Source organism: Cheilinus undulatus, linkage group 6, assembly GCF_018320785.1.
Source record: "Cheilinus undulatus linkage group 6, ASM1832078v1, whole genome shotgun sequence".
NCBI lineage: Eukaryota > Metazoa > Chordata > Actinopteri > Labriformes > Labridae > Cheilinus > Cheilinus undulatus.
Genome location: NC_054870.1, coordinates 2468424 through 2482965, shown reverse-complemented (window position 1 = coordinate 2482965; position 14542 = coordinate 2468424). Strand labels below are relative to the sequence as shown.

Genomic DNA, 14542 nt, shown 5'->3' with positions numbered 1-14542 from the left:
GACATGTTTTCCTTTTCTAGAAATAAAAATTTGAACACTTATCAATAACTCGGTTATGTGGTAGTGATCAGACCAACAGACTCATAAATATCATGGTGTCGTTATGCTTAGGCAAAATAATTTGATTTGAAATGCACCCATGCTCACACAGTTATCAGGAAGTGACTGGGCATTTGTCATCAAAAAAGTATTTTGTTGTATTTCTTCTTTTCCTTCCTTTTCTGTCAGACATATAACAGCATTTGGGCTGGAATGAAATCACAGAAAGGGGTAAGATAGTTACATGACATGCACACAGGTGCAGTTACGGCAACGCTCTTCAAGTAACTTTTAAGTCACAAACATCTTCCTAGGGGAGCTGAGCTCACTTGTTCTGATAACTGCTTCCAATGGCCTGCTGCTGTGGATCTGAGTGACTCCATCTGCTAAAGTAACTAGCCTAATATTTACATGTTTTATTATTGGAGCAGATGGCTGTGTAGTCAAGTTCTATTCACAAGGAAATCTAGATTAACCACTGTAACTTGCTAAATTTTGCCAGGAGTTTCGCTCATGTGGGATTCATGCTGTGTCTGGACCAAATCTGTTTATTTTTATCTTACTTTCGATAATAACTTCAGCTGGATTCATCCATCTCACTAACTTGAATAGAACTCCAAATTTTTCATTGCTACCTGAACGCTTTAAATTTTTCAGACTTTCTTAAATTATTTAACCTGCATCAGACACTTTAAATAGTTCGACCTGTGATTTAAGGAACTCAGACGTGTACAGGACAAAATCAGAATAAAGATGAGAGGCTCACTGTGTCCACAGGTAACCTCAAACTTGACAAGCACTACTCAAAGTAGTTATAAGATGGCCTTAAGTGCAGTTAATGCGCTTCAGTTTATACATTTTTTGGCTTATACTTTTTAAATCACACTGTACTGTTCGAATTCTTAAACACACATATGAAGCTCTTATCATTAATAAAACTTATACAGATATATAACATAGACTCAGGTGTCCTATTTCCGTCGTGATAGGGGGATAGTGACGTACGTGCTGGCAACCCTAGCGAGGCCTCTCACGAGGTTCTTCCTTTCTCAGCCAGCACCGTTGCTGTGGGTGAGTGCGTGGCGTGGATGGACTGGTGAAATTTCTCAAAATTCACCAAAGTCAGCGAAGTTTGAGTTTCACTAGAACGCCACCACCATGCCGGCGTATTTTCAAAGACCGGAAAACGCTCTAAAACGAGCGAACGGTGAGTAGAGTCAGTGTTACCGCTTCATGTCCCCCAGATGTCAGACGTCTATGCTAACCAGCCACAGTTAGCTCAGGCTAGCTCCGAGCTACCGTGTTGAGTATGCCGAGCTGCGCTGTGCTAACTGCTAGCTTACGCTAGCTTGAATGGCGGGGAGCCGATAACGCTGTCTCACTGCAAGCTAACCGGTCTGGGCATATTTTGTGTAACTGGCTGCTGTGCCACAATCAAAGATGGCCCTTAATATGAGCGACAGTGTTGGCGTATCTATCAGAAGCGGCTGTCAACAGCTCTGCATTAGTTTCTGTTCTTGTAGCCTAAAGTTGATGCTAATGTGACGTCCTCAGGTAACCGCGGGCCTTGCTATGTAACCAGTGCCGCTTTCTGTTTTGTAAAGCTGTTGAGTTATAATGCGGCTATCTTATTCATGAAACGACTAACTGGTTTATTCAACTTTTAATGTTTTACACTGTTTCTCAATTTTTCTATTCGCTTTTACAGAGTTTCTTGAGGTTGGCAAAAAGCAACCCGCCTTGGACGTTTTGTACGATGTCATCAAAAGCAAAAAACATCGAACATGGCAGAAGATCCACGAGCCCATCATGCTCAAGTACCTGGAGCTCTGCGTGGATCTCCGCAAAAGCCACTTGGCCAAGGAGGGTCTGTACCAGTACAAGAACATCTGCCAGCAGGTGAGAGGAGACATCTGTGTGCACAGATCAGGTCTGCTCTAAGCTTCCTTTTCAGAAAGTGAATCATGTTGTGATATCGTTGATATTAGGTGAATATCAAATCGCTGGAGGATGTGGTCAGAGCTTACCTCAAGCTGGCAGAGGAGAAAACAGAGACAGCCAAGGAGGAGTCCCAGCAGATGGTCCTGGACATCGAAGATCTGGACAACATCCAGACTCCTGAGAGGTAAGGATGCTCAAGTGTTGGATGCTGGGAAGATCCGTCTGTTAGCGTTGTTCAGTCTAGAGCTATGTTCACTAGGGCACGTAAAGAAATGAACACTTCAAATATATCAGTCTGTGTGTAGTGAGTTGATATAACAGGAGTTTCACCTTTTGAATTACTGAAATAATTCAGCTTCTTTTGATGATATTCTAATTTATTGAGATAAACCTGTGTGTTTTAATACTACACTGACAAAATAAGATCTCTTGCCCACCCATGACTGGAGAATTAAATTGTTTTTGATCTTGTAAGTTGAAAGGGTTACAGAAAAATGAACTAGTTTACTATAATAATATTTTCTTATTATCAATAACTTAAAAGAAGTGTATGCAGTCATTCAGCTGTCTGTATTTCAGATTTTCTTGTTTATGCTAACTTACTGGGTCATTGTCTGCAGGGGTGAAATGTTGACAGTTAATTTTCCTCAGATTGGGATGTTGAAAAACCTTTAGGTACCAGGTGGCATCACTGTGTCTCTCCTCTGCTCTCTGTAACAGCCATCAAAGTAAAGTGCGTATCTTTTTGAGATGATAAAGGGACTTTGCAAAATGTATTTGTCGTTAGGTAAATACTTTAACTGGTGTTGAGGCTGTGACAGTGGGCGGAGGAGGGACACACAGGAGGAGGAGGAGGCACAACTTCAGCATCACTGAAATTAAAGTCTGCACATTAGTGTAAATAAGCGTGATTCAGAGTTCTTTTTCTATTCTTTTTTGTGTGTTTCTAAGTAAAAATCAGAATTATGTAGTTATTTCAGAACTGATACTTTGTAAATCAGATACTTTAAGGTACTAATGTAGAAGATAATGGACAATAAACCTTTTAAAGCAAATGTTATCAAATATATTGTAAAGTGGTAAAATTTCCTTAAAGGGATACTTCAACATTTTGGCAAATTCGCCCATTGCCATAATTCCTATAGTCTTAGTAAAAGGTTCGTCCCCTTTAGTTGTCGGTTCGAGCTATTTTTAGATCGGCGCTGCCAGGTTTGGAGCTGCTGTGCCAACTCAATGTAAGCAGATGGTATTTCTGGCTTTCCCTCATCAAACTCACCAATTACACAATCCAACGACTCCAAAACGCTCTCGTGGACAAGTTGTGACCTGCACATTCACCACGCTATGAAATAATCATGGAACATTATGATACAGAGATGTTTTAAAGTTAAATGCAAAGCTGGAAATACACTTTAGACGTGTCCGCTGCACTGTGTCACTCCGCCCAGTGGTTTACTCAAGAAATAGTTCAGAGTATTTGCCAAAATGTTAAAAGTATCCCTTTAACATTAGTTAATATGTTTTGCTAAATGGCCCTTATGCAGGGGTGTCCAAACTACGGCCCGGGGGCCAAATTTGGCCAGTGGTCCATTTTTAATTGGCCCGTAGCAAATGCAAAAATAAAACGAGATATGGCCCACATTAGAAGATGAAGCTTGCATCTTACTGTAATGAACCTCTTAATTTTAGCCAAAGCTGGTGGATAAAGGGGAGCCCAGCCAAATTTGGGGCAATGGATAATAACCACTCTTGTCAAAGCAAGAATTTTTTTTTACTCTATGCTGTTGTATGAAGTCTTCAAAGTCAACTAAATAAGGGGGCATAAAGTGGCATAAATGGGTTCAAGTGGGGGAAAAAAAGTTGAAACATGGGCGAAGAGGGGCAAAAATGGGTGAAAAGGAGCTAAAAAGTTGAATTTAGAGGTCAAAAAGTAGCAAGAGTGGATTAAATATGGCAAAAATGACAAAAATGGGTGAAAAGCTTTAAAAATAGGTAAGAATTGATGTAAAAAGTGTCATAAATGTGTCAAACAAGGCAGAAATTCCTTAACAGCATACTCATTCATTAATCATATCTTAACCTACTTTAGATTGGTTTTACTAACTTTAATATAGTCAAGATGAGGTATATGAAAGTGGCCCCACTGCCATTTTATCTGTCTGTATGTGGCTCTCAGTAATGTAAGTTTGGACACCCCTGCCCTAATAGTATCAAATGATGAAGCTGTACTGTGTGCAGGTGGCACAGCAGAGGGAATGATGCATTACCAGGAGGTAGCTTCATGTAAGATTCATTGTTTATTTTACTCTAGCGTGCTCCTGAGTGCTGTGAGTGGGGAGGACACCCAAGATCGTACCGACCGCCTGCTTCTCACCCCCTGGGTGAAGTTCCTGTGGGAGTCATACCGCCAGTGCCTGGACCTACTTAGAAATAACTCCAAGGTGGAGCGCCTGTACCATGACATTGCCCAGCAAGGTAAATATACTTTTTATTCGATAAAAATGTCCCTGGTTTCACAAGAATGATGGTCAACAGTCATTCAGTTTTTCAAAAATCTCAGATTAGTAACATATGAGCAGACACCAGGCACAATTTTAAGGATGATTTACACCATAATTACATCCTGTCATCAGAAAATCATTTAGTGTTTGCCATTAAAAATTGATATTTGATTATGTCATTGCTTTACTGTAAATTTTATCAATAAAATGAAGTCCCAAACAAAAATCCAAAACAATATTTTACCTTAAAAACATAACAGATATTGTGTTTTATATAGTATACATAATATAACCTTGACAAATTTTCTTGCAGCATTTAAGTTCTGCCTTCAGTACACCCGTAAAGCAGAGTTTCGCAAGCTGTGTGACAATCTGCGAATGCATCTCGGTCAGATCCAGCGCCACCACAACCAGAGCACTGCCATCAACCTGAACAATCCTGAAAGCCAGTCTATGCACCTTGAGACACGCCTGGTGCAGCTGGACAGCGCAATAAGCATGGAGCTCTGGCAGGTCAGTGTTCCTTAACACTGTTTCTAAAAAGTCAACAACAGAATGCAGAAACACTTTGGTCTCAACAGTTACAATTATAATGACTTAAAAAAAACACCTGAAGCCTTAAAGAAGTGTCTAGTTTAATTAAATATGTGACATATTGTCAAGTTGAACTTTACATTCTTACTGATGATTAATATTTTCTGTTTCTCAGGAAGCATTCAAGGCTGTTGAAGACATCCATGGTCTGTTTGCCCTTTCCAAGAAGCCTCCCAAACCCCAGCTCATGGCAAACTACTACAACAAGGTTTCTACTGTGTTCTGGAAATCTGGAAATGCTCTCTTTCATGCCTGCACCCTCCACAGGCTTTATCACCTCTCAAGGGAAATGCGCAAGAATCTGACCCAAGAGGAGATGCAGAGGTATAGATGTTTATGCAAATGCATATGATTTAACTATTAATAGATACCCACTGGTTAATAACCTTTACTCTCCATATTTAGGATGTCCACCAGAGTCCTCTTGGCCACTCTGTCCATTCCTATTACTCCTGAGCGCACTGACATTGCTCGGCTGTTGGACATGGATGGCATCATTGTTGAAAAGCATCGCAGGCTGGCCACACTTCTTGGCCTGCAGTCTCCTCCAACTCGGCAGAGTCTCATCAATGACATGGTACAGCATGAACGTCAGTAAAGAAAGAAGAAAATTGTGGATTGTGTGCTTGTGCAACCTTACGATCCTGTGTCATTTGTATTTTTGTGTTTTAGGTGAGATTTAACTTGCTGCAGTATGTTGTACCAGAAGTGAAGGAACTCTACAACTGGCTTGAAGTAGACTTTCATCCTCTGAAGCTGAGTGGAAGAGTAACCAAGGTAAGTAATTTAGCAGCAACTGTCTTGAGAATAAGGAGACATTGCCAATAATATTACATGTTTAGCTGAATTTTACATGATTATCATTATGTTTATTATTGTGGCTGATAGATGCCCCCTCATCTAAGGATACTAACTTCTTCTCTGACTAGGTGCTGAACTGGGTAAGAGATCAGGCAGAGAAGGAGGCAGATCTGCAGCAGTATGTCCCTCACCTGCAGAGTAATACGATCCTGAGGCTTCTGCAACAAGTAATTCATTTCAATTTTTCAATCCCCAGGAATGCACTTTTTTATATCGTCTACACTGCAATGGTTGTACTCTCTCTTATCATTCTGGGTCTTTAATTTTAGGTTGCACAGATCTATCAAAGCATTGAGTTCACCCGTCTGGCCTCCCTGGTTCCATTTGTGGATGCCTTCCAGCTAGAGCGCTCCATTGTGGATGCTGCCCGCCACTGTGATCTACAGGTAAGATCAAAAAGGATGATTTATGCTGTATGGGTAAAGAATATCCATAAACTTAAGTTAAGCTCGCTGCAGATACATGGTGAAGTGATTGGTGCAACTGAATTTTCTCTCTCACCAGGTCCGTATAGACCACACCTCTCGCACTCTGAGCTTTGGCTCTGACCTGAACTACTCGACCAAAGAAGATGCTCCTGTTGGTCCCTTCCTGCAGAACATGCCCTCGGAGCAGATAAGGAACCAGCTGACTGCCATGTCTGCTTCTTTGGCAAAGGCCATCCAGGTCATCAAGCCTGCCTCCATCCTGGTGAGCTTCCTGTCTTACTGTGACTGTTATCTATACCAGTGTTACTCAGCGCGTGGCTCTGGAGCCATATGTGGCTCTTTTATGTCTTAATTTGAAATATTTTTCCCCAAAAAACTTAAAAAAGTGGAACTTTGACCACACACTTATACAGTTGGCTTTAATTGTCAGACTTAATTGTCAACCTTTATGTTTTATCTATGTATTTTCATATCCCTTATTTGCAGTTTTTTGCCCTGTTTTTTTTCCTCCAATTTTTATCCATTTTTGCTGTTTTAAGCCCATTTTTGACACCTCTTTCTGGCCACTTTTATTCCATTTAAGCTGTTTTCACCATTTTTTTTGCCACTTTTTTGCTATTAAAGCTGCCTTTTACCATAAAATGTCACTTCTTTCTGATTTTTGCACATTTTTGCCACTCTTTGCTGCATTCAGCCCATATTTCCCCACCTTTTCGATGCTTTTTGCCCATTTTAATCATTTTTCACTCATTTTTTGCCACATTTTTGCTTCTTTTCGACCTCTTGCCAGCTCTAACATTTTTTTGGTCACTTCTCACCCATTTTTGCCACGTTCTGCACATTTTTCTTATTTTTCTTCCCATTTTTGCAACTTTTCACCCAGTTTCTGCCCTTTTATGCATATTTTACCACTTTTCACCAATTTTGTACCCCCTTTTTTGCTGTTTTTTGACCTTTTTCACCTTTTTTTACTTATTTTATTGCTGTTTCAACACATTTTGACACTTCCCATGACTTAGATTGTGGCTCTTGCAAAGTTTTTTTAACCAATTTGGCTCTTTGGTTGAGCAGGGTTGAGTAACACTGATCTATACATAGGAAAGCCACGAGAGCAGGAATCCATAGGTTATCGTCTACCATCATATATTGGCTTTTGAAGCATCATCTTATTAGCGGGATTGCATTGAACCATACAGTCTTACTCTTGCTTTTATATGAGCTACTGTCCTTTGTATAAGTGAAGTCAGCAGGGAGGCCAGTGGTCAGTTCTACTCTCTATTGCTTTCAGTTAGTCTTTCTACTCTAACATGATTTTGATGTACTGCCACTTTTCAGCAAGAGCGAGAGGAGCAGAACCAGCAGGCCATTGCTGCCTATCTTAAAAATGCCCGAAAAGATCACCAGCGCATCCTGGCTCGTAGACAGACCATTGAGGAACGCAAAGAGCGCCTGGAGAGCCTGAACATTCAGCGTGAGAAGGAAGAGCTGGAACAGCGTGAGGCTGAGATGCAGAAGGTGCGCAAGGCTGAGGAGGAGCGTCTACGACAGGAGGCCAAAGAGAGGGAGAAGGAGCGCATCATGCAGGAGCACGAGCAGATCAAGAAGAAGACAGTACGCGAACGCCTGGAGCAGATCAAGAAGACTGAACTTGGTGCTAAGGCCTTCAAGGACATTGATATTGAGGTAAAATGCAGCCAGATTCACAAAGTGGAGTTGTTGGGTCATAAAGGTATTGTAAATAAAAGTAAAAGGTGAGACTTACAAGCGTGTTTTACAGGATCTTGAGGAGCTGGACCCAGACTTCATTATGGCTAAACAGGTGGAGCAGCTGGAGAAGGAGAAGAAGGAACTCCAGGAGCGTCTGAAGAACCAGGAGAAGAAGGTAATCCGGTGATGCATAGTTGAGCATACGTGATCAAACGTGTATTGGACACTGATCTCTCTTGCTCTTCCAGATTGACTACTTTGAGAGGGCAAAACGTCTGGAGGAGATTCCTCTCATAAAGAAGGCTTACGAGGAGCAGCGCATCAAAGACATGGAACTATGGGAGCTCCAAGAAGAGGAGAGGGTAAAGTTTGGAGAAAAAAAAAAAGACAGCAACAACTCTGCCACACAGTTCATGGGAATTTCTCACACTTCTGGGTATTTACACTGCAAAGTTTTTTCTTTTAGATCAGTAACATGAAGGTGGAGCGGGAGAAGGCTCTGGAGCACAAGAAGCGGATGTCTAGGATGATGGAGGACAAAGAAAACTTTCTGTCCAAAATAACTGCTGCACGTAGCTTCATTTATGAGGTAAGACTGTTAAAGCCTTCCATCAGACTCAACTCTGTGCTAAGTTTGAAAAGGTTTATGAAGTGTTTATGAGGAGCAGGGACACTAGAGGGCAGCAGCGAGTCAGCATAGTTCATTGAGTCTGTAGCCAGTTTATGTTGCTGTTAAACCTCTTTTTAGTTCCAGCTCTGCAGTCAGGCTGTCAACTTCTGACGATAGTCTAGAAGTTTGACTCTTTACTCTTAATTCAGTTTATGTCTCGTCTTCCACTGTGCTGATTTAGATGAATCTGTTTACACAATACAGTCATGAAGTGTTTTTTTTACATTCTCTGCAGAAATATTCCCTGTAAGCAATGCTGTTGTCTGAGATTATCATTTTGGATAATGATACTTGTATTCGAAACGATGGTAATCGGCAAAATGATAAGACACACCACCTTATTTACTTGGCTGCAAAAATCAACATGAGCCTTAAGTTCCTCCACATAGCTTTAAGCACATAACGCCTGGTTACTAATTAACCCAAGTGTCCTGCTTGTGCTATGGTTATGATGCATCATGAACCCTGAAGCAGTGTTTTTTAAATACATTTTTCTTTATTTGAAGGAAAAACTAAAAGCTTTCCAGGAGCGCTTGGTAGAGGAGAGGAAGAAGCGCTTGGAAGAAAGGAAAAAGCAGCGCAAAGAGGACAGACGTAACGCTTTCTACCGCCAAAAAGAAGAGGAGGCACAGCGTATTCATGAGGAACAGCTTAAGAAAGGTGATTGTCTTCTGTTTGCATATTTGCACTGGTACAGAGAAACCTGTGGGTCAACCCTTCATGATGCAGGAAAGGCACTGAAATGTATGCCTCAGTCAAGACCAAAATGGAAGAATTGTTACTGCCGTTCTAGCTGTAGTGATAGAACGGTTCTTCTAAGGGACGTTAGTACACTACAAAGAAACATAAACGAAGCCAGGCCAAGTCAGGCGAAGGTGACGCAAAGGACTTAAAGTTCAGATCATATTTTCTCCCTCTGATTGGTTGTTTATTCTTGTTATCCTTAAAATCTCTTTAAAGAACCTGCTTGTTTTCAGAGAAAAACAGAGTAGCACTCATTTTGTCTGGGTTTATATTGTTTGGGATAACTTGTGTCACATCATGTTTGTGATACAGAGCGAGAGGAGCGGGAGCGCCTGGAACAAGAACAGCGAGAGGAGGAGGAAAGGGAGTACCAGGAGCGTCTGCGTAAGCTGGAGGAGCAGGAACGGAAGCAGCGTGCGCGTCAGCAGGAGATTGAGGAGCGAGAACGCCGTCGTGAGGAGGAGAGAAGGGGAGTCTCCTCAGAAGACAAATCCAAGGTACAAAAGAGCTTTTTTGTTAAGGGCCAAGTTGTTAAGTATACGTAACAGCAGGTTTGCTATCTTTGTACAGTCTAGGACAGGGGTGTGGTGCTGAAATCTGAATTTAAGTCTAACCTGAGGGCCCGACAGGGTCAACATTTAACCATAAACTGTCAACCTTATTTTCACAGGTAAAACATTTAAAGGGGAGAAAAACTGATGATAAATGATTTTGAGATTTAAAAAAAATTCAAAATGATAAGTTTAAAGGCTCAAAATCTGAGATAAAAGTCAAAATATTAGTTAAAAAGGTCAGAACACAAAATCAAAAGTGAAAATGTTTTCGAAAGGCAAACATATGAGATAGAAAGGAACACTGTGAGTTTAAAAGTCACAACATGAGATAAAAAATCAAAATGTTGAGTTTAAAAGGTCAAGATATAACTTAATATTTAGGATTGTGAATCTAAAAGGTCAAAGTATGCAATGAAATTCTGAATTGTAAGTTTAAAATGTCAAAATATGGCATTAAAATTCAAAGTTGGGGTTAAAAAGGGCAAAATATGAGATTAAATTTGAAATCATGATCTTGAAATTTCAAAATATGACTTGAAATTTAAAATTGGAATCTAAAAGTTCCCAATATGAGATAAAAAGTCAAAATGCTTAGTTTAAGTCCGAAATTTGAGATGCAAATTGAAAATATTAAATGAAAACACAAATTAATTTCTCTCACCCATTCCTTACTTTCGATCATGTCATTTTTACTATTATTTTTACTAAACCTTAGAGGTTAAATTTACATTTCTATACTGGAGGAAATCTGCAGACCTCAGACCTTTGGGCCAATTCAAATTAAAATAATGTGGTGTAGGACAAGCTTAAGTAAAAAGAAGCAAATGGATCATTGAAAAAATGAGAATCATCTGGTCTTAAGCTGTGTACTAACTCAAAGCATTAATGTTACTTCTGTTCATGTCCATTAATTACCAAACTCTGCTCATTTGTGCTGTCAAGCTCGGCTTTGTCTACATAGTTCATTAGGTTAATATGGATGTAAAAAACCTTGCCTCTTTAGTCCTGTTTTATTGGCTCCCCATGTTGCAGACTGTCGTGTCGTAGGATGTTTGACACTCATGTGAATGAGTGGGAAAGTGATGTCAGTGCCCCCACTCTATATTACAGGGTGGTAATCGCTGGCTTTCCATGCAAGATTTCAGCAGCATGAGCTGTCCTCAATATTAGTGATATCACAGTGCCCACTACATGTGCTATTTTACCAACTGTACACAAAAATGCTCATATATTTAAATCCCTTTGCCTATAATGAACTAAAATGCTGAACTTGCACGCAAGGTTATGGAGTTTGAATGCTTCAAAGAGGGATGTGAGCGATGATGTCTAGCTATCACCAACATAATACAAGCTGTGTAGCGCTGTAGTTTGTCATAAAGTAGTGTGTAGTGTGATTCTTACAAAGGGGCCAAGGGGCCTCATTTATATTCTGTCATAGTAATCAAAACAATATTCATTACATTGTGATGCCTCGTCATGTGGAGACCAATTTGGTCTAGAGTGGTCCTGGTTTGATGGTACAGTGTCTTGATTAGTCTGCTTTGCTCCAACAGGACTGGGGTGAGAAGGACAAAGATGAGGGAGGATGGAGAAAACGCACAGAAGGAGGTGATTCAGACTGGCGTCGTCCTGTGGCCGAAAGGTGATACTAACTCGCCTTAAATGTAAAATGTTGTAGGTGTCTAAACCGTAAGGGGTTTCTGTATTGATGCTTGTTCTCCCTGAGTAGGGACTGGAGGCAGGAGGGCCGTGACGACGACAAAGAGGAGAGAGAGCCGCCCTTCAGAAGAGCAGATGGTCCTCGTAGGGATGATAGAGGACCCCGACGTGGCTTTGATGACGAACGAGGCCCTCGTCGTGGCGGTGATGACGACCGTCCTCCACGCAGAGGGATGGATGATGACCGTGCTCCACGCAGAGGCTTTGATGATGATCGCGGCCCGAGAAGAGGTGGGGATGATGACCGTGGCCCCAGACGTGGCTTTGATGATGACCGTGGTCCCAGGCGCGGATTTGATGATGACCGTGGTCCCAGGCGAGGATTTGATGATGATAGAGGTCCTCGTAGAGGTCTAGAGGACCGTGGTCCCCGGCGTTGGGCTGATGATGACTGGGGTCCCAGAAGAGGTGGAGATGATGACAGAGGTGGCAGGAGAGGTATGGATGATGGGCCACGTCGTGGTGGCGATGACGCCAAACCCTGGAAGCCCCTGGGCAGACCCGGTAAGTGATGGTTCTCATAATCTGTACGAGGACTGGATTAATCACCAGACAATAAAGCAGCTGTGATGAATGACAAACTAACACCTCTGCAGGAGGCTGGCGTGAACGGGAGAAGGCAAGAGAGGAGAGCTGGGGCCCACCCCGTGGTGAAGCCAACGATGACAGGGATGAAGGAGAAGGAGAGGAGAGGTCAAGCGAGCGTTTTAGAGAGCGTCGTCCACAGAGGTGGGCCTAACAGACCTTTGTCCAAAACATTTTAAAGATGTAATAATTGTTAAATTGATTTTATAATCTGAATGAAGAGCGTGGAAGTTAACTCTTCGGCAGGATGAGTAAGTGATGTTTACTTATGTTCTCAGAGAGGAGGGTAACTGGAGGAGGGGCGGTACTGAGGACAGTGCGTGGAGAGATTCTCGCCGCGAGGAAACTGACCGCGATGATCGTCGTGACCGTGAAGACCGCCGTGGTGACCGTCGCGATGGTGAACGTCGTGATAGAGACCGCCGTGATGACCGTGAACACAGAGCCCCACAAAGAGATCATCATGATGATGGTAATCGGATCAAGATTTCTTCATTGTGACGTAAACACTGATCAGTTTAAATACTCCTGAAGTCAGTGTCTGATCAAACAACTACTATTTTTGATTACTCAAATTTTGCATTAAAGTTTAACTTGTTAAAGTGTTGATTACTTGCTTGAATTTGTCGAAATTTGCGCCTTTGTCTTCCCAGGAGGTTCTTGGCGACGTGGAGGCGAAGATAAGCGCGAGGAGCGGGACAGGGACCGACCAAGAGAGAGGGACAGGGAGAGAGACCGTGATCGTGATGCTGATGGAGAGAAGGGATGGCGCTCTGACAAAGAAAACCCTCGTCGCACCAAGAATGAGACAGACGATGATGGTTGGACCACTGTCCGCCGTTAGTTCTGTGCATTCAGTTTCCCGGTTAATGATTGATGGTTTCAAATAAAGAATAGTATCTTATCAGCAGGTAATCCACAGTGGTGAACTCTTAAACAAATCCTTATGAATCAGATATTTGTAGATTGTAGTTCCCTTGAATTTCTTCCCTTCGTCATTATTTTGACCTTTCTACAGTTTCAACCTAAGGCTCCTAGCTACTAAAAACATTGGCCAAGAACTTGCAGGTAGACCTTGTGTAAACCATCGGCGTAAACATGACTACGCCAGTGGTAGTGAGTGTAGGTGTTGAAGTAAAACTGAAAAGCAATGTACCTGGTTCAACTTTCAATGCAAACTCTGTATATCACCAAATGCCTCATTTAAATAATTAACCTTTGCATAGATCTTGTATGGTTCAGACTCATTGCTCTTGAAATGACGGTGGAATTTTTCCCATTTTATTGGTTCATCTAATGTTCAGATGCTTCTTACATGCTAAAGAACTAGTGAAATCTACATTTTGATGTGCACGCTTAGAGTATTCAATTGGTCTAGCTCAATATCCAGTGTGTGGTTCTATCTGCTGCAGTCATGGTGTAAAACCAGCTGGCATGTGTACAGATAAAGCCTTTACTAATAAAGATTTCTGCTCACCATCAACTTGTATTTCATTTTGTCTCAAAGTTTGTATCATTAAGTATTTCAAAATCACTGCTCACATCTGCTTTACATAAACCATGGTAGTAGTATCCAACCTGACCACTTCACGGGTTGTGATAGGATTACAAGGATATTACCTGATTCGTGATATTCCCAACTTTTCATAAATCAGATGTGTGTGTTAAGGGGAAGGTCAGACACAAATGTGAAAATATGGTTGTCTAATATCCATATTTAGATCTTGAAGTAGGCTACTGCTGACAAACTGGGTTATGATCAGGGGCAGTTTTAGTTTAAAAGGCCCCGGGTAAGGACCAAAGTAATTTGGTTTTGCTAGTTTTCATTTATTGCAGGTTAAAGTATTCTTAAGTATTTCTTTTCCATAAAGCCAAGGAAATGTTTGAAAAAGACAAACCCAAATGTGACCAAGCAATACTCTCCAAGGTTGGAAGTACACTCTGAAAGTATTGAAACAGTGAGGCCAGTTCCTTTAGTTCTGCTGTAGACTGAAAACATTTGGGTTTGACACAACAAGATGAATGTGAGACAACAGATCAACATTTCAGCTTTTATTTCCAGGTGTTTATATCTTAATCTGATACACACCTGAGAAGATAGCTCTCTTTGTTTGAGCCCAGCCATTTTTCATGTGAGCAAAAGTATTGGAACGTGTGACTGACAGATGTACTTTGTTGCTCAGGATTGTCCTGTTACAT

The 14542-nt window shown here is 41.4% G+C and overlaps 1 protein-coding gene across 1 annotated transcript; it reads left to right on the top strand.

Moving 5' to 3' along the window:
- The first annotated feature begins 1072 nt into the window (after positions 1 to 1072).
- On the top strand, positions 1073 to 13822 carry eif3s10 (eukaryotic translation initiation factor 3, subunit 10 (theta)). Its single transcript, XM_041789523.1, has 22 exons — positions 1073 to 1246; positions 1748 to 1938; positions 2028 to 2164; positions 4292 to 4455; positions 4795 to 4994; positions 5191 to 5399; positions 5481 to 5652; positions 5748 to 5852; positions 6005 to 6103; positions 6206 to 6322; positions 6441 to 6626; positions 7700 to 8047; positions 8142 to 8246; positions 8320 to 8433; positions 8538 to 8660; positions 9248 to 9401; positions 9798 to 9982; positions 11593 to 11681; positions 11769 to 12262; positions 12355 to 12487; positions 12622 to 12815; positions 12997 to 13822. Exons 1-22 carry the CDS (start codon positions 1198 to 1200, stop codon positions 13185 to 13187), a joined length of 3759 nt encoding a protein of 1252 aa, XP_041645457.1. The 5' UTR covers positions 1073 to 1197; the 3' UTR covers positions 13188 to 13822.
- The last annotated feature ends 720 nt before the right edge of the window (positions 13823 to 14542 follow it).